We start from the raw sequence: 19,766 nt of genomic DNA, 5'->3' as shown, positions 1-19,766 counted from the left end.
ATTAGCTCTGCATTCCATTCACACTTTGGACCAATTGGAAACGTCCAAAGTAAGTGACATCATGTTTATATGCATATCTAATATTGGGTTTACAACCACGCCTACATTTGTCGATGGTCGGCTGTTGATGAGAATGACAGAAAATGGCTAAACTTTGGAAAACACATCAATTCCACATCTGTTTTTTCGCTTTTGGAACAATTTTATTGACGATTACTAACGGAAACCTTGTGTCAGAATGTAATGAAAGATGTTCAAGTTCAGTGGTAAGTGTGATTCGGGTAAATTGTTTCAATTTTCGTGATTGTTTGAAGTCGGTGGTGTCGGTTGTTTTTGGTGAGGGGCTCAGTGGTAGATGTTTCGGGGAGCGGATCCACTACCTGTGTTTCCGCCCAAGGTTTCGGGAGGACGGAAGGGTGGATCGCTGTATGTGTGTGGTTCTCGCTCGCTCGTGCATCAGCTGTTCAGAAATGTCATTGACTGCAGATGACTTTTGTACAAGTGACTCGCATGCACAATACAATTATGTCAATCAATGATGTAGCATGTTTTAAGATATTCACATGTATACGTAAAGGTATTGTCTTTGTCAATTGTTGGGAAATAATTTCAGTGAATGACTTTGCATGATTTAGAAATAGAAATGATGTTAGATTTATTGTGAATGAAATAAATAATGTTCCTCCAGATCCAGAGTCCAGGACCAAGGGAGGATAAGTTCATGCTGGCGCATGCCAAGGAATAGACAGAAATAACCGTCTGATATGGGTCATTTCTTTAATAAAACTGACATTTGTTGATATTATGTATAGAGGCGATCAGACTCAGAGGAGCCAGATGCAATCTCAGCGGAACAACCGTCGATATCAGAGACTGAAGCTTTCCGTCTAGCCAAGGAACAGTCATTTATTTTATGATACTTGGTACTTGGTTGGTTGGTCCTCCAAAATACTTGTCTGAGTTTTAACTGGAGGTGCAGATGGGGTGGATTAATTTGGAGATGGGATGTGTTTAGTTTAAAAACTTTATAAGAACAAGTGTTTTTTTATTTCTATATCTGAACATTTTCACATTGTACATTACTACATTCACTAATACCAGAATAGAAAAGAATGAAATGCCGATAATACCCCCCCCCCCCCAAAAAAAAAGCTTCCTAACAAAAGTACTTGTAAATAAACTATACTGTAGGTCCTTTTAATAGCAATATTGAAAATTTGAAATAACAGCATGAGGAATGAACATTTCTGCATTGGACATGTGTCGCACATGGTTGTAATTTTTGTTTTGAAGAATTCCTTTTTTTTGCCATCATGGTTCCTTTTTTGGGTTGGCAGCTCTGCTTGACCCCCCCCCCCCCAAAAAAAAAAGGAGATAATGATAAGAAGATCTACGAGTAGTCTAAACTTGTTGGTTTGTCATTGAGATTGAGAAGGACATCCTAGTCATCCTTTATGTATATTCTGTTTCAACCACAGCTGTTACTTCTCTGTGACTCACTTTATCTTCCATAAATTTTATGGCGTTTTTTGTTTCAGGATGATATTTTTCACATCCTTCTGAGTACGAGTCAAAATCAATTTGCATAAATTTACACAAGACCAAATGCTTAGCAATTGATATCGGGTCCTGATAAGTATATGTAGATAATAGACCTACACTGTACATGGGAGTAGAAAAGGCTAGTAGTTTTCACTTTTCAGTAGTACTTAGCGGGGAATTAAAATCAAATATGCACAAATTTTTGCAGTTGGTATCAAAAAATGTTTATGAGTTTCATGACTAGTGGTCTTGCAAGATAAAGCCTTTCACAATATCAATAACTTCCTCCTCACTAAAATATAAAAAAAAGAAAGAGAGAGAGAGAGACAGAAAAAATTTAACTTCCTCTGTGGTGAAATCTATCATATGAATGGAATGCTCAATTATACTTACCGGTATACACTGTAATGCAAAGCCGAGTTTTGTTTTCAGATTAACATTTTGACCTTAGCCACAATGGGTCAAAGGGGGGGGGGGGGGGTAATTTTGAAAGTGCAGTGGTGATATCAAAAGCCGCAGTATATTTCCTGCCAAGATAGCTTCTCCTCCTGGATATGAATACTTACTATAAGTATGATATTTCAGAGTCATTGATATTTCCTCTTGGTTTGAATAAACACATGGGAAGTTACCTTATAATACAGTCTGGGTTCTTCTACATGTACATTGTACATGTAGTAATCATGGTTGTACTTCATGTTGTATACCAAGTTTTGTATAAAATGTGATGGGACAGTACTTGTTTGGGGAGCATTGTCATAGTAGGCTTTGCACTGTATGTATGTAAATTTGATGTAAAAATGAATGTAATGGATGAGCAAGGAGGTACCAGCACCCCTTGGTACATATATGAGTGACCATAGCGACCAATACAGTACGGTACATGTTTTGCCATCTTGCTTCAGTAGCTTGGTTGCATGCTCGGAGGAATGGGCCCCCTATGGTGAGGTGATGGAGAGGGCTGTATCAGGTTAATTGTTTTTGGCTTCAGACGATGCAATAGTGTAGGCCTGGTCACTGCATGTGTATTAAAGATTGCAGATCATGGAAATAGATGTTGGGACATTTGTTCATTTTAATAGATTTTCTGTGAAAAAAGATAGTGTTCTGGATTACAATGGTTTCTACTTCTGTGCAGTATACTATTAAAGCAGAATGAAATTTCCACATGTTTTAGATGCAGTTTCTTTGTTTGACATATTGAACAAGTAAATGAGAATGAGCAGTCACCTCCAGTATCAAGTTTATGGTCACTTTTTTTATTAGATGCATTCCTAAGCTCCTAAGGTAGACAAGTACTGTACAGTACATGTTAAACCAGACTATTCTACTCTGCTCAGCATGGGATGCAGAGTTATTAAAATTCTGTGCACTTTTGTTGCCATGGTAACAAAACCACAACCTTTCCTCTTGTGCTATAAATGGTCATATAAAGTGCCTCACTATAAATTCTGAGGGTTGACCTGAAGAACTTGCGTCATATGAACAGGGTCCCTCTTCGGAGAGTCTTTTCACCTTGATCACGGGAGTAACAGATTTATGGGAAAACCCAAGTATTTTGGGAATTTCCAATTATGGCTTGAGTGACTGGGTGGATGATTCAGAGTGTGTTTTTATGAGCACATAAATAAAAAGGTCACTTTCAATGCACTCTAGAGATTAATAACTACCAAGAAGTTGGTCAACTTTTCAGAAAGTTCATGAATAAGGATAATGAAGGGTCTAAAGACTAAACTTCTACAGACACCAATGGCAGATCATTAGGTAGTGAAATGCAGAAATTGCTCTGCGTTCGCTAAGCCACTGTCTCTTTACCTATACATGTACCGGTATATTTCAGTAAAAAACTTTGCCTCCAAATTGATGTCATCCAAAAACAAGCAAGTCTTGAGACTGAAAATCTCTATTCAGACTTTTAATTAATGTGCATTGCTCTTACATGGAGGTTTAAAAGCCTACTGTGTAACTGTAAACAAAGTTACAGAACTAATCAAAGTATTTGTTTTGGTGTATGAATATGTCCTACATGTACAAAGGCTATGTATATATGCCTAATGGGAATGTTGCTCTCATGATTGTGAAACGGCCGTAAGAGTTCAAAGCAATGATCTCTACCCGTCTAAACATGACAAGTTGAAGGGGACCTTGTCTCCTGTCTAATGGCGCAATTGACACACCTCTGGTATTCCCTAATCTCCAATGTCACTCAGAGCCTGGTAAAGTTCAATGCCCTTGAGTGCCAGAGGGGGAACTTAACAGACTAATGGTCTATTTATGTTATGCGGGGATTAATCAATGTCATCTGTCGTCTAGGAATTTTCTCTTTGTGTTTATTAAAAGTGGGAAGAATGAGTCAGGATCATGTGGTTTTAAAAGAAAAGATTAGGCCTTCATGAATGACAATTTTAGTTAGAATGTGAAAGGGGGGTATAAAACTAGATTTAACCTTCATGTTTTGTGTTCTTTGTCTCAGAATGAAGTTAGTTTCATTGTTAAAAATAAAATGAAAGAAAGAGAGAAAAAAAAGATAGAATGAAAAAAAAAGAAAAGAAAGAAAAAAGAAAGAAACTAACAAACTATTAAGGAAGATATACAACTTGATTTAATTTATAAGATTTCAAGATTTTAGAAATTAAATTAATTTTACAAATTTAAATTTTTTCAATATTCAGTATAATGAATACCAAATAAATAAATCTTTTTATTCTTTTTTTATTCATTGATCAGTACTCTGGAAGATTGCACGATTTTAGGGAATTGAATGTGGATTCAGAATAACAGTTTGCATGTTTCCAGCAGTCCTGGCCTTTATCTTTTTTTTGGAAAAAAAGTAGACCACTTGTTGGCACCTTGATTTGTGCATTTATAAATGATCTTCAAACATGTTTATTTCTTGATATATTGTGGAATTAAAAGATGATTCCTAATTGATTCATTTAGGTATTTCTTTTCTTGTGCATGAGGATGCCCAAATCTTTCTGAAGTTGATGCGTAAATATAGGCCTGCTCCTACATGTACGGTCTATGTAGATGGAGACCAATACTAATGCCTGCTTCTGGTATTCCATCAAAGTGTTCACAAAAAACTACTTGTGACATGCAACACACATGTGCGTCATTATCACCATAATTTGAGATAAAATGTTGAGCACATAAAACCTAAGTTACTTTCACCAAGGTTTCACATTGGTGACATTCCAGAGCCTTGTTGGTTGCTAGGCAACAGTGACCCACTGCGTACAAGGGGGGCTTGACCTCAAGTGGGTTCAGATAGATAAAAGGGAAGGACACCATTGAAGTATTTTATCACAAAAGGATAGATGTACAGTATGAGTTATAATCATACAAGTTTGTAGATTTATCCCAGTGGTTGGCAAGGATTATATGGGCTCCAATTTCAGAATAAGATGTATACATGATGTACTGTACATTATTAAATCTTGACGTCTCTGTCACATCCCCAAACCGATTCTAAACTGACTCAAAACCAACCAATTATTGGTTATTTATGGTGGCCCTGAAGGGACATCGCGAATAGACTAAATCGTGAAAAATATGCGATAAAATTCACGATATCGTCAATTTTATCACATATTTTTCACGAAGAAATTCACGAAATTGACGATATCGTGAACTTTATCGTGAACTTTTCACGATGAAATTGACGATATCGTGAATTTTATCGTGAAAAGTTCACGATATAAAGTTCACGATATCGTCAACTTTATCGTGTACTCTATCGTGTACTCTATCGTGTACTCTCCTGACGGGCGCTTCGTAAACAAAACCAGCCCTAGCTGGGGGAGACAGAGAGAAGGAAAAAAGGGAAAGGGAAAGAGAAGATAAAAGGAAAGAAAGAATAATAAGAAGAAAAGAGGGAAACGGGGGGGGGGGGGGGGGGGCGAAGGGCTCTTGCCTCCTCCTCACTCCCCCCCCCTCCCCGCCAAAAAATAAATCAGAGAGAGAGAGAGAAGGGAAAGGGAAAGGGAAAGAGAAGATAAAAGGAAAGAAAGAAGAGGAAGAAGAAGAAAAGAGGAAAACGGGGGAAGGGCGAAGGACTCTTGCCCCCCCCCTCCCCCCCCCCCCCCGCCAAAAATAAATCAGAGAGAGAGAGAGAGAGAGAAGTAAAGGGAAAGGGAAAGAGAAGATAAAAGGAAAGAAAGAAGAGGAAGAAGAAGAAAAGAGGGAAAAGGAGGCAAAGGGCTTTTGCCTCGTCCCCCCGCCCCCCGCCAAAAAATAAATAAGAGAGAGAGAGAGAAGGAAAGGGAAAGAGAAGAAAGAAAGAGAAAAACGAAAAAGAGGGAGAATAGGAAAGAAAGAAAAAGAAAGAAAAGAAAGGAGGCAAGAGCCCTTCGCCCCTGTTTCCCTCTTTTCTTATTCTTTTTCCTCTTCTTTCTTTCCTTTTATATTTTCTTTCCCTCTCCCTTCTCTTTCCCTTTATGGCGGGAGGGGGGAGGGGGAGGTAAGAGCCTTTCGCCCTTCCCCCGTTTCCCTCTTTCCGTCTTCTTCTTAACTTTCCTTTTATATTTTCTTTCCCTTTCCCTTTCCATTCTCTCTATCTCTCTCTCTCTCTCCTATTTATTTGTTGGCGCGGGAGGGGGGAGGAGGCAAGAGCCCCTCTTTTCTTCTTATTCTTCTTCCTTTCCTTTTTTATTCTCTTTCCCTTTCCCTTCTCTCTCTCTCTCTCTCTTATTTATTTTTTGGGCGGGGGGATGCAAGAGCCCTTCGCCCCCGTTTTCCTCTTTTCTTCTTCTTCCTCTTCTTTCTTTCCTTTTATCTTCTCTTTCCCTTTCCCTTTCCCTTCTCTCTCTATCTCTTATTTATTTTTTTGGCGGGGGGTGGGGAGGGAGGAGGCAAGAGCCCTTCGCCATTCCCCCGTTTCCCTCTTTCCTTCTTATTCCTCTTCTCTCTTTCCTTTTATATTTTATTTCCCTTTCCCTTCTCTCTCTTATTTATTTTTGGCGGGGGGGGGGGGGGGGAGGAGGCAAGAGCCCTTCGCCCTTCCCCTGTTTCCCTCTTATTCCTCTTCTTTCTTTCCCTTTCTCTTCTCTCTCTCTCTCTCTCTCTTATTTATTTTTTTTTTGGGGGGGGGGGGGGGGGGGGGGGGGGGGAGGTAAGAGCCTTTCGCCCTTCCCCCGTTTCCCTCTTTCCTTCTTCCTCTTCTTTCTTTCCTTTTATATTTTCTTTCCCTTTCCCTTTCCCTTCTCTCTCTCTCCTTATTTATTTTTTGGCGGGGGGGGGGGGGGGGGAGTGAGGAGGAGGCAAGAGCCCTTCGCCCCCCCCCCCCCCCCCCGTTTCCCTCTTTTCTTCTTATTATTCTTTCTTTCCTTTTATCTTCTCTTTCCCTTTCCCTTTTTTCCTTCTCTCTGTCTCCCCCAGCTAGGGCTGGTTTTGTTTACGAAGCGCCCGTCAGGAGAGTACACGATAGAGTACACGATAGAGTACACGATAAAATTCACGATATCGTCAATTTCATCGTGAAAAGTTCACGATAAAGTTCACGATATCGTCAATTTCGTGAATTTCTTCGTGAAAAATATGCGATAAAATTGACGATATCGTGAATTTTATCGCATATTTTTCACGATTTAGTCTATTCGCGATGTCCCTTCAGGGCCACTATAGTTATTAGCAAATTTTCTTTTGATAAAAGAATTTTGTTGTACTTCAGTCTGTCGTTAATCTGTTACATGTATCTGGCTCCTCGATGTGGCTAGCCGGCTACTATTTAAAGGGCTTATATACATTTTAGTTTGCAGATCCATTGGAGGAACATACAGTACATGTATGCCTAAATGGCTAAAATGTAGGGGCTACATGTAATTCAGATCAAGTTACACTGTAGATTGCATAGAAAGTGACATTTACCAGTTGAAAGTTGAGCTCACAAATTTATTTAATCAGTTCACTCTGTTGATACCTGATGATAGGCATGTACATATGTGTAGTAGGGCAACATGGTTGTGAATAATGTGTAAAACCATAATTAGTGGCATACTATTCTAGTGTTGGACAGGGCTTTTATTTACAGGCATCATTGGTTTAATTGATCAATACCTTTTAAAGTTGTCAATTCAGACAGTATTGTAAATTGTAGTCCTTGACGTACATCAGGTAGGATTTTTCCAAATGATCAATTAAGATAGGAAAGATGTGCCATTGGGCAATTCCACGGTAACGGAAGGACACTCAGACAAGATTTTTGAACTTCAGGTTCATACTAAAAGAACTGTTTTATTAGTAATAGTATAAGATGTGAAACAGTACAGATATAATACCTATATAAGTGCCTTTAATTCTCCCCCAAAAAATTGTCATTATAGTTAAGTAGTTTAAGAATGTGCATATTAATTATCTCGGTAACGGAAGGACATAAAAATGGACATGGTTTTTCCAGTTAATTAGTGTTTATCCAAACTTTGTGAAGTTGATGAAGCTTTCCACTTGACTGAAACACATTTTGTTCCCCATAGTTTAATACATACTAATAAAACATTTCTTTTAGTATGAACCTGAAGTTAAAAAATCTTGTCTGAGTGTCCTTCCGTTACCGTGGAATTGCCCCATTATACTTTAGGCTTTAATAATGCAATATACTGTAGCTACTAGCTAGTCTACCAAATTCTCTCATTCTCATAGGGTTATATACAGTGTAGGAACCATCACGTTCTTGTAGGCAATGGGCTCATATGCAGTTGCAATAAAATCATTCATACATAATGTGAATGAATGTGAATGATGTACTGGAGCAAATTGTACATGAACCTGTGCTTGTACTTTTTACAGGTATTTTAAAATCTGCACAATACACCTACATGTACATGAACATGTAGCAGCTACACTGTAGGACACAAAATCTAGGGCATGAAGACTGAAGTGCTTTATGAATTGGAAGCCTGTACAGCCTTTCTGCTTGAATTACTTGAGTGGTTCAGTGGAATGTGACCCAATAAACAAGCAGGTCAAAGGGTGTAGATTCGCTTGGTGTTTATATGATTTTATGTAGGCCTACACTGTATGCACTAGTTATAAAAGATGCAAATATAAAAAAGTACCGTACATGTAGTCAGGGCGGGACCAACTCATTTCACAGACAAACATATACATGTACATGTACCTACATGAACGAGTACATGTACAAGGTATAATTAATTATTGATACATGTACAGGTGTAGGTCTATACATGTTGGCCTACATGTACATGTACACTGTAAAACGTGTATGATTGTGTGTACATGTACATATGCATACATAATTGTGATTTGATTTGATTAGATTTTTCTATAAATTAGCAACAGCAAGTTATTGCAGTCACGTGTGTACATTGTACATGTACAGTAACAAACCCAGAGTCTTTGGGACCTACAGATCACAACTATATGAGCCCATATTGTAAATAGAAATTTATTTAGGAATTGCTGATATAGTGATAAAGTCAAAGATGATCATATTGGTAACATATTAGTTAATTCTCTTTGCGCTTTACATTACGAATTGGTTATTTTAAAAACACAAGCATATAAAAGACTACCGGTATTAAACACTATACTGCCAGAAAAGATAAGTCTTCAGGGCTTTCTTAAAAGTATTGGGAGTAGATATCTTTCCTATTAAATATTACACCATTTTTGTCTAGTTTGTTTGTTGCTCTTCTTTTTCCTTTTATCCACTCAGGACAAACATCAATCACCACATCATACATGCCTACAGAATTGTAAAAGCTGCCTATATTAATACCCAATCAATCAGTAGAGCCTTACACTTTTAAAGAGCTTGAAACTGAAAGATCAAACAAGTTGTATTAGAATCCTGTGAATATCTAACAGGTTTAATATCGTACTATTATCCTTCAAGTGATACCAATATATAGATCAACCTAGCATTCCATGATCATTCAAGCCTCTTGGATTATCTTTTATTTATTTAGGGACGAGTACCGACTGGTGAAAAGACTTTAAATACATGTAGAATACATTGTAGATGCCATTACATAACAGTTTCAGGTTTGATTTGGAATGACAGTAATAATGTACACAGCAAGAAAAACTACTTATCTATACATGTACACAACGACACATTGTACCAATAAGAGTCTAGACTCTACAGGTGAACATATACAGTACCGGTACATAAATATATACCGGTAGGCCTGTTGTATAATAATCCTATGACCGGGGTAATAATATATATATATATCTGTAAAGCGCTTTGAGAGGGCCTTCGGTCCTGAAAAGTGCTATATAAGAACTAGCTATTATTATTATTATTATTAATAATATATTTGTGGTATTTTGGACATGCATATATACATGTAGGCCTACTTGTATACTATTCCTCTTCAGTATTACAAATCCAGTGGGAAATTGTTTTAATTGTGATTTGTGGACAAATCCGACAAACATGTACCAGTAGGCCTTGTGTACATTATACATTGTATACACTGTTAAACCAATTTATGGAATGAGAATTTAAAGATAGAAAAAAAAATGTATTTCTTGTACAAATTACAGTATGATAATTGTTTTGACTAAGCCTATTTACATGTACGATACAAGTACATGTACATGTAGCACTGTTTCTGAGTAAAACGATAACCTTCGAATGCGTTTATCAAAGGAGTGTATCAAATAACACATGGGTGTGTAACTGTTTAAATAGGAATTCCATCAATAAATTATCTCCTCTTGTAAATATTTGCTCTGTAATAAAGTTGGCCTATAATGCACTACATGTACATACAGTGTTAGATTTTTCTTCGATCATATAAAATGAGATCAAAACTATTATTGACTCACACAATATTCATTTGAAAAAGTGCTAAATGTTATGGAGTTATTGTGCTCTGTCATCAGGAATAATTAACTCTTTGTACGATACATCATATTTACATGTATGATGTTTTTTCCTATTGAAAATCATATTTCTATTTTAAACATGAATTTGCCTCTGGACATTTTTTGTGTGTTTGCTCAAATCGATGAATTCACCCACACACCAAGTCAAGTTCAATTTTGGGGTAACTTGTATTGTGTTATTCAAGTCTATCCATGCATTGTACCGTGGGTGTTTTGATGACAAAGCTGTTTATCAAAAATACTTTAGAATAATTGGGTTGGTTATTAGTTTTATGAACTCGTTGAACTTTCACGTAATTTTTTAAATTCAGCTGTAGCAATAATGGCACCATAGTTTGTTTTATTGTTTCAGGTTTTAAAAAATATGAATTTGCATGTCATAATTTGACATTTGAGACTTATTTAGATTGCCATAAAAAATTGATGTCATGCACATATTGACATCATGTTCATGTATTATTGTATGTTGACAAAAATGTCAAAATATAGTATTTGCATCAACTAAAGTATAGATCTCAATATTATGTAACCCACTTGAAAGTTAATTGATCTTAGAATTGGTTGTTGATTGACTTAAATTTACCTCATTTAAAGTTGTGTAAACTTTTCAGCCAACTGGATTCTACTCCATATCAGGAATCACAGATGGCATTAGAGAGAAGAATTATTAAAATTCTCAAATTTGTAATGAAAATTAAAGTAAGATTGGGATAGTTTATTCTGGCAGACGTATTCATGTGCGTACGGTAGATATATTTCCCTGATTTTTACTAGTCTTTACTGTAATAAAGACCCAAAGCTTACCGGAACAGGATGGTTCCTGTAATAATCCTATTAGGATGAGAGAATTCAGTAAACAGTGGGTTAATTGAAACAAATGAAAGCAGGACATACATGTATATGTGTTTGTATTCTGATTTGTGTGTAAACATGAAGACTTTGTTCCCATTATGCTGTTTACTCAATCTGGAATTCCCCAAATACATTCGGTCTTAGGGTTTGTAAATGACTATTAGGATATATAATATTTCAACTACAGTACGTATGATATCGTCATATTTCTGCGTATCAAAAGTTATTGAACTTTTCGCTCGCGTAAATGCTTTGTTCTGGGAATCTCCTAATTAGGATGTAAACCAGTTCAGATGGGTATGGTTTAATGCATGAATGCTAGTAAACAATGCTGTCATCATATTTCTGTGTATTTCTGTGAATGGTAAACAACAGATTATGTGGAATGGTTAGCTGTCATTGCCAAACAAAGGAATGATGTCAAAATAGTCGTGACTAGCTGACGTTTCTGATGCATTTTATTGCTGAATAATTAGTGGTCAGAAACAATGTAAAGTTTAGAAACCAAATCACTAGATACTGTACATGTATATATTTGGACCATCAATGTAAAGGCATTTTCATCCAGACATTTTTGTTTACTTTGCAGTTGACAATATCTTATCTTGTTGGTGATTGCTGCAGAAGTGAATATTGTGTACATTTTAAAATTATTGATAAACAGTTGTTCAAAATCAGACAATAACAACCATTATTGTTAGAACGTCACACTTGGACAGAAAAAGAATTGTGACGTCAGTCCCCTGTCCCAAATACCAATTTTAATGGATTTGAATTTTAATAGCAACCGCATTTGGCAGTGATAAAAATTACAATGATAATAATCATTATGGTTTATTCATTCAAAAATATGCATTGCAGCTCAGGAGCTGAATTGTACAATATTTTTACAAAAGTTTTTACATGTACATGATGAAAAGATAGACTGTATACAAACATGTGTGAAGGAGGAAGCTATAAATCTGAATGAATGGACACTGTCCAGCTATTGTGTTGGTCAGTGGTGAGGACACACCTTTATATCAGTGGTCAGTTGGTTGAATTAGGTCACTCAGGTTCTCTATTGTGTCTGTCCAGTGAGCACAGGAATCCTTTGTTCCTTTTCTGAGGACATCCTCTTTGAGTTGCATTCATCTGGCTTTCGCTCCTGTGTCGGGGTCTACCTTCATGGACACCCAACAATGCCCTTTGGCTTTATGAAAGAATGTGATTAATCTTCCTTACTGACCATGTGACCTCTAATTTAATATGAAACCATTTTAACACTATGGCATATAATTGATCAAGCCAGAGAAAGGTTCTGGATGAATAATAGTAAAACCCAAAAAGTTTTTGAAATAATGATCTGTTAGCCCACACAAGGTTTTTGACAGAATAAAGCTTGGATGACTGAGGGCAAAGATGTGTACTCATTCAGTAGAACATTACTAGCAGTAGAGTAGAGTGTGCAAACATGTCGGTAAATGTTTATCACAGTCACTTTAAGTGGAGAGAGTTTTCAATGGTAGTGCTTTGTCCTATATTAGCTCATTTGGCTGTAATGATATATACCTTGGTATATACGGTATACAAACGTTGTGGTTTATACTGAAATGGTCTATAATTTCAAAATAGAAAAACAAGCTCTTATATCCAAATAGAATATAGATAGAAAAACAATATGTAAAAGATTTTGTCTGCTTTTAAGATTCATGACAGTATACAGGGTAAGAGTTGGAGAGGCAGAGAGAGAGAGAGAGAGAGAGGGGGGGGGGGAGAGAGAGAGAGAGAGAGAGAGAGAGAGAGAGAGAGAGAGAGAGAGAGAGAGAGAGAGAGAGAGAGAAAGAAAGAGAAATAAAAAGAAGGAAAGCCAAAGAAAAAGAAGAAAAGAGACACATAAAGAGGATGATTCACAGAAAGTAGCAGTATTAAGCATCACCAAAACAAACATAGGAAAATAGCTAGATAAAAAGAAAGCAATTAAAGAAACAGAAAGAAAATGGTAAGATTGTTAAACAATGGAGATGTCTTTATTATTTTCGAATTGGCTATCATAATATACAGTACATGTACATGTACAATGTAGCAGCACTTGGATACTGGTGCTTGAGGTCAAAGTACTTTAAAGATGTTTTTGGAAACATCTACAAATATTTTGAAATGTGTGACTCAAGTTGATAAAACATTCCTGTGTTGACTCAGTGCCATCTCTTTCTACTCTTCATATTATTTCCACTTTTAACAATTATGTGTTGTTATTTTGTCTCCACTTTCCCCTTTCCCTTTCTCTTTTTTAAAATTAAGAATATTATGCATGGTAGTTTCTGTCTTTCTAATTTACTTAATACTATCATTTTACTCTTCATTTAAAAAAAAAGATTCCTTGACATGTATGTGTTATCTTCTTTACATCTTTTGTCACCTTCTTTCTTTTTGAAGATGTTTACTTCTCTTGATCCAATTCTACCTCTATTAATTCTTGTCGGTTATAACAAAAAACAGTTGTTATTTATCTGTTTTCATTATTCTCTTCATGTGGTTAAACCTCCTTCTTCAATAATATATATATCTGTTTCTACTTTTCTTATTGTAATTCCTATTAAGTAATTAAGATCTCCCTTCATCTACATTTAGCTCCACTCTTTCTCTGTCTTTAATTCTTCTGTTCCTCCTTTTGAAAGTCTCTCTATCTCTCTCCCTTTTAGTCTCTCTCTTTCAGTCTCTCTCTTTCAGTCTCTCTCTTTCAGTCTCTCTCTTTCAGTCTTTCTCTTTCAGTCTTTCTATTTCAGTCTCTCTCTTTCAGTCTCTCTCTTTCAGTCTTTCTCTTTCAGTCTTTCTCTTTCAGTCTTTCTATTTCAGTCTCTCTCTTTCAGTCTCTCTCTTTCAGTCTCTCCCTTTCAGTCTCTCTCTTTCAGTCTCTCTCTTTCAGTCTCTCTCTTTCAGTCTTTCTCTTTCAGTCTTTCTATTTCAGTCTCTCTCTTTCAGTCTCTCTATTTCAGTCTCTCTCTTTCAGTCTTTCTATTTCAGTCTCTCTCTTTCAGTCTCTCTCTTTCAGTCTCTCTCTTTCAGTCTCTCTCTTTCAGTCTTTCTCTTTCAGTCTCTCTCTTTCAGTCTCTCTATTTCAGTCTCTCTATTTCAGTCTCTCTCTTTCAGTCTTTCTATTTCAGTCTCTCTCTTTCAGTCTCTCTCTTTCAGTCTCTCTCTTTCAGTCTCTCTCTTTCAGTCTCTCTCTTTCAGTCTTTCTCTTTCAGTCTTTCTATTTCAGTCTCTCTCTTTCAGTCTCTCTATTTCAGTCTCTCTCTTTCAGTCTTTCTATTTCAGTCTCTCTCTTTCAGTCTCTCTATTTCAGTCTCTCTCTTTCAGTCTCTCTATTTCAGTCTCTCCCTCTCTGTCTGTCTGTCTGCCACTGTCTCCCCTCCCTTCCTATACTCTATCCCATTCTCTGTCTCAGATCTACATGTACCCCTCTTCCTCTGAACCTCCTCCTATCTAATTCCCTGTCTTCCCCTCTCTCATGTTTGATTTAATATTACTCCCAAGTTAACATGGTACATGTACATACATATCAATCTGTTTGTCCTTTCATTTTTTGTTATATATCCCAATACAGGCAAGCATCATATCAGACACCGGCCAATGTGACGCACCATGCAGAAATAGCTCAGTGAGTAAATGTACTTGTCACTGTCACTGATTGATTTATGTATATGACCTAAGTGACATTTCGATTGAAAACCACTTTACATTGCAAACATGTGGTTTCTTATGTTATTGACATTTTATGTCTAAAAGTCAGAAATGTCTGTGACTCACAAAATTCCTTTATTCTCCATTAAAAAAATGTGACTGTTGAATTTTTCTTCCTGTTGCCAGAATTATATACTTATTGAGATGTAGACTTAGATATATTTATACATTTTCATGCAATGTTTTTTTATATTGTCGAACCATTTTTATAGTAAATGTTACAGGTGTAAAGAATGATCACAATCAAAGAGTAGTATTTTAACTCTACCCCCTCCCCATAAAAAAAAGGAAATGCAATGCTCTAGATCTGTTCTGAATATTGAAAATATATACACCTATTACTCAAGTATTAGAATATAAATATAACCGATGGGGCTACACAGGTTACCATGGTTGCATGAAGGAATCAAGAGCTTCATAAACCTTGACAGTATGTGAAACTGGCTTCATCTTTCATTCATGAAGAAACTCATGAAAACTCATCTGTTAGACATCAGCGAACTACAACTACTTCATCGTCAGTTTCAAAAGAAAATTCTATGATTTAAAAATGGAATCATGTGTTATGTTTGATTATGTACAGTACATGTAGGTTAGAAGTGAATATAACAATTTTATTACTATTCTTGGATTTAAGAATTGCATATATTTGCTCATTTTCTTCTTTCCTTTGCAGTGTTCAACGGGATGTTCATCCTGGGACAACTCCACACTTTCACAGTGCCATGCAGTGTGTGTAAGTATATACTTCACTTTCTGATGAGAGATAGAGAATGATTAACTCTACCTCTAGATGCAAAGATGATGTGCCCTTCTGGCTCTTAGTGAAATTTTTTTTGGATGTCAAGTAAATGATTAGACTAAAGATTATCTTTCATTCTGGCAAGAGAATGACATTCTAAGAGAATCATGCTTTCTATGAAGTAGTATTAACACACTGCCTACTGGGACTGGGTGGTTCCTGTATAAAAGCCTATGGGTATGAAATAACTCAGTAGTCGATGGGTTCACATAGACTAAGATGACTCAAGTTGTTTTTGAAGTATGGCAGGCCAAATCTACAGAATTCACATTTGTGGATACTTTATTATTGAAGGAAAAAACATCTAAAATTCATCATTTCTAAATTTCAAGACTTTTTGAGGGCATAAATCGCCTACCATAGTTTAAGTCCAACTTAAGATGATCTTAGTCTTTTTGAAACACCCCATGTCTTAATACACAAGTGGTCCAAAATGTAAACTGTATTTTTCTGTGGAATATTTTGCAGTAATCTGCAGACGATCACCTTCATCTTCTGAATGTATGATATTATTTTTTGTTTTCTGTTGCAGAATGAGACATACACATCAGAACCATTCAGGGTAAGTGTAGTTTTCATGCTTTTTGTAAGTTTGAATGATTGGAAACCTAAATCATGTTTTGGCGCCAATGCTTTTCTCGTACCTATACCCTTCTCACTCCAGCAAGATTACTTTCAAAGAAAAGAGTTGCTTTATTTGTACTAGAAAACAATTTTGAAGTTATGAATGTATGTTAGCAGCACTATGGAATCAGGTAGATGGAAAGGAAAGAACTTCTAGCTGTTTTCAAGTTCATAAAGGTGATTGGATGGAAATGTCTGCATGCTGATAAAAAATATCCTGCTTGAAAAGTCTTTGTCTTGAAGCAGGAATTCCACTACTTTAAATTACTTCAAAAATTTATATTTACTTTATTTGCACAGCAAGACCATTTTACATTGCAGCACTGCGACATGGCATGAAATATGAATGCAGTATTGTACATACCGGTATCCACATTGCACATAATGGATAGTTTTATGTCTATTATTGTCTTTGAAATTCAAACTTGTTTTTCTTTCTGAAATGCACCACAGACCCACTACACCCACACTGCATGTTGTGGATGAATCTAGGGGTGTTGACTTTGAAATTCAAACCTGTATTTGTTGTTTCTGAAGTGAACCACTGACCTTGAGATATACATACACGTACATGTAGAGCTTTACAATTTTAATGTTACTTTTTCCAATACTACACTTCTGCTAAATTGTACATTGTGGATGGTTCTACCGGTAGATTATTATCAACTTTGAAAAGGCAAACTTTTTGGTCTTAAAGTGAACCACTGAACCTGGGATATATAGAGCTATAAAATGAAAGGCCCAGGATATGCGGTATCTTGCAGTACTACTCCCACACCCACAGACCCACAGTATACACCGTAGAAGGGTCTAGTGGCATCAAACTTTGAAATTCAAACCTCTTGTGTTGTTCCTGAAGTGAACCAATGACCTTGTGACATAGATAAATCTTGCGTCTAATCTCCCCTCTATCAATCATCTTCAACAGGTGCAATATTGCCAGTCGGGTTGCCTGTTTGCAGAAAATGAATACGCAAAAGCAGTGATCGGTAAGTTTCCATGACGATGAACCGTTTGTGTACATGCATGAAAGTAGTTTCAGTTTACATACCAGATGTTAATGAATTATGCATTATTTATTGTCCTAGAATGTATTTTGATGAAGCATTTAAACTCGAATATATACCACAGTGTATGACATTTTCATGAAAGTATTTTCCCCAAATTTCATATGTTCACCTTCTTTTTTGTGTGCATTGTTTGTTTTGTATATTGAGCATAAAAACACATAACGCTGTGTACACTACAAATAATATTTCCTCAAAAACACTGCATAATGCAGCTTCATACTATCACACTCCACTATGTATCTGTCATTCTTATTTTGTTGTCTGAAGGGGGGGGGGAGGGAATACAGATTAGTATAAGGAATCCTTCCCATTTGGGATGAAATGTTGATCTTCTTTTTTTATGAAGAATTTTTACAGATCACATTTTATTCATCATCCATATTTTTTATGTTATTGATATTTACATGTCTGTACTCTTTAGATCTGGGCCCGTTGCATAAAACTTACCATTGATGGTAACTTTGCCATCAGTGGTAACTTCCATGGTAACAGGGCTCAACAGCCAATCAAAAATCAAGGTTTCCAGGGTAGTTACCATTGATGGCAAAATACCATCAATGGTAAGTTTTGTGCGACAGGGCCCTGACTTCATGTAAATAATAACAATTGTTCCTTTTTCATATATATTTTGTTTTCCTAGATGAAATAGGGCAGCCATCATCCCCTCAGCCGAGCAACATAGGAACAACATCCCTGACCCTGTCCTGGACGGCAGCCAGTCATCAGGATGTGAGGTACCTGGTGCAATGGAGATACGTGGAGGGAGGGGGCGAGGCATGGAACTACTTTGGGTCAGGAGAGGTGAGCTCACATTATTCAATTTTAGAGATACAGTCAAACCTGTCGATAGCGACTGCACAAGGGAAACACAAAATTGGTTTTGGAGACAGGTGGTCTTTGGAGACAGGTTCCTTTAGTTCATGTTTCAATAAGAAACCATTTTCAAGGGAAACAAAAAATGTGGTCTTTGTAGACAGGTGGTCTTTATAGACAGGTTCCTTTAGTTCATGTTTCAATAAGAAACCATTTTCATGGGAAACAAAAATGTGGTATTTGTAGACAGGTGGTCTTTATAGACAGGTTCCTTTAGTTCATTTTTCAATGAGAAAAACCATTTTCAAGGGAAATAAAAAATGTAGTCTTTGTAGACAGTTGGTCTTTGTAGACAGGTTTCCTTTAGTTCATTTTTCAATGAGAAACCATTTTCAAGGGAAACAGAAAATGTGGTCTTTGTAGACAGGTGGTCACTAAAGCAGGTTTGACTGTACATCTTTCGTTGTGTTTATTTTGTTGATCATAAATACATATATGTGATGTCATCTGTTTGAAGCCACAATGGTGTTATCTCTGTGCTTAAGTATATGCATTAATCATGTAGCTCCATATGGACAATGTGATCCATCTTTTCAGACCTCGTTAGCTACAGACTCCTTGCATATTAGAGGTAGAGTTGATCATAAGGAACAAAATATATATAGTGTGAGAATTATAAGAGGTAGAGATAGAAGTATCCATGGGATATTGTACATGTCAATTAAAATAAGATTATACTAATTTGTTCAGCTGGTCTATTAAAATTCTTAAGTAGTTTTTGTTAACTCTATTTTAATTCTTAACAAATAGATTATTGTTCTGCAGTCAATAATAAGTCAATAAAATGTTATTTTAGTGAAAAAGCACAAGTATGCTGTAAGAACAAATTGGTATGAAACATATGACTTTGATCAGTATATTTTCACCTGTAATTTTTTAGATGTTTTGGACAAGAAGTTTGTGCTCTATTCCTTTTTTGTTACCCATTTTTGTTTATAATCTCTCTTCCAACATCTGCAGCCGATATCAGAAACCACTCTGGACATAACTGATCTGATTCCTTACACTCTCTATCAGTTCCGAGTCGTCTGGGTAATCACCCCCAGACACACCCTCACGTCACAGGCAACCAGTAGTGTGCAGACACTGCCCTTTGGAGGTAAGAAATGAATTACGAAATGGAATACTGGGGCCCATTTCACAAAGCCTTTTTTCAGTGACAAATTACAAAAATCAGTGACAAATCTGCTGATAACCAATCAGAAGCAAGGATTTCAGTAGCTTATAACAAAAACTGTCATTTGTCACTGATGACAAGTTTTGTGAAACATCCCCAGGTGTTGCAAGCGGTGTTTGAGACATCTCGCTGATAAAAGCCTGAGAATATCATAATTTGTTTTGAACAAATGAATGGTGCACATGTAGGTATTAATTTCTCACAATGTGTCAAAATAATTTCACTTGGGTAAGTGGCTGAACTT

The 19,766-nt window shown here is 36.4% G+C and overlaps 1 protein-coding gene across 1 annotated transcript in view; it reads left to right on the top strand.

The window, feature by feature from the left end:
- Window positions 1-83: 83 nt before the first annotated feature.
- LOC588763 (proto-oncogene tyrosine-protein kinase ROS) overlaps window positions 84-19,766 on the top strand; it is a 30,714-nt gene continuing 11,031 nt past the window's right edge. Inside the window, exons 1-7 of the mRNA XM_030994150.1 lie at window positions 84-266; window positions 14,840-14,893; window positions 15,653-15,712; window positions 16,311-16,340; window positions 17,331-17,391; window positions 18,113-18,273; window positions 19,306-19,444. Of these exons, the coding sequence (XP_030850010.1) occupies window positions 144-266; window positions 14,840-14,893; window positions 15,653-15,712; window positions 16,311-16,340; window positions 17,331-17,391; window positions 18,113-18,273; window positions 19,306-19,444 (628 nt within the window). The 5' untranslated portion in view covers window positions 84-143. The remainder of the gene's footprint in view (window positions 267-14,839; window positions 14,894-15,652; window positions 15,713-16,310; window positions 16,341-17,330; window positions 17,392-18,112; window positions 18,274-19,305; window positions 19,445-19,766) is intronic.

This window comes from Strongylocentrotus purpuratus, unplaced genomic scaffold (assembly GCF_000002235.5).
Source record: "Strongylocentrotus purpuratus isolate Spur 01 unplaced genomic scaffold, Spur_5.0 spur5_scaffold_21, whole genome shotgun sequence".
NCBI lineage: Eukaryota > Metazoa > Echinodermata > Echinoidea > Camarodonta > Strongylocentrotidae > Strongylocentrotus > Strongylocentrotus purpuratus.
This window is presented reverse-complemented; position numbering and strand designations above follow the sequence as displayed.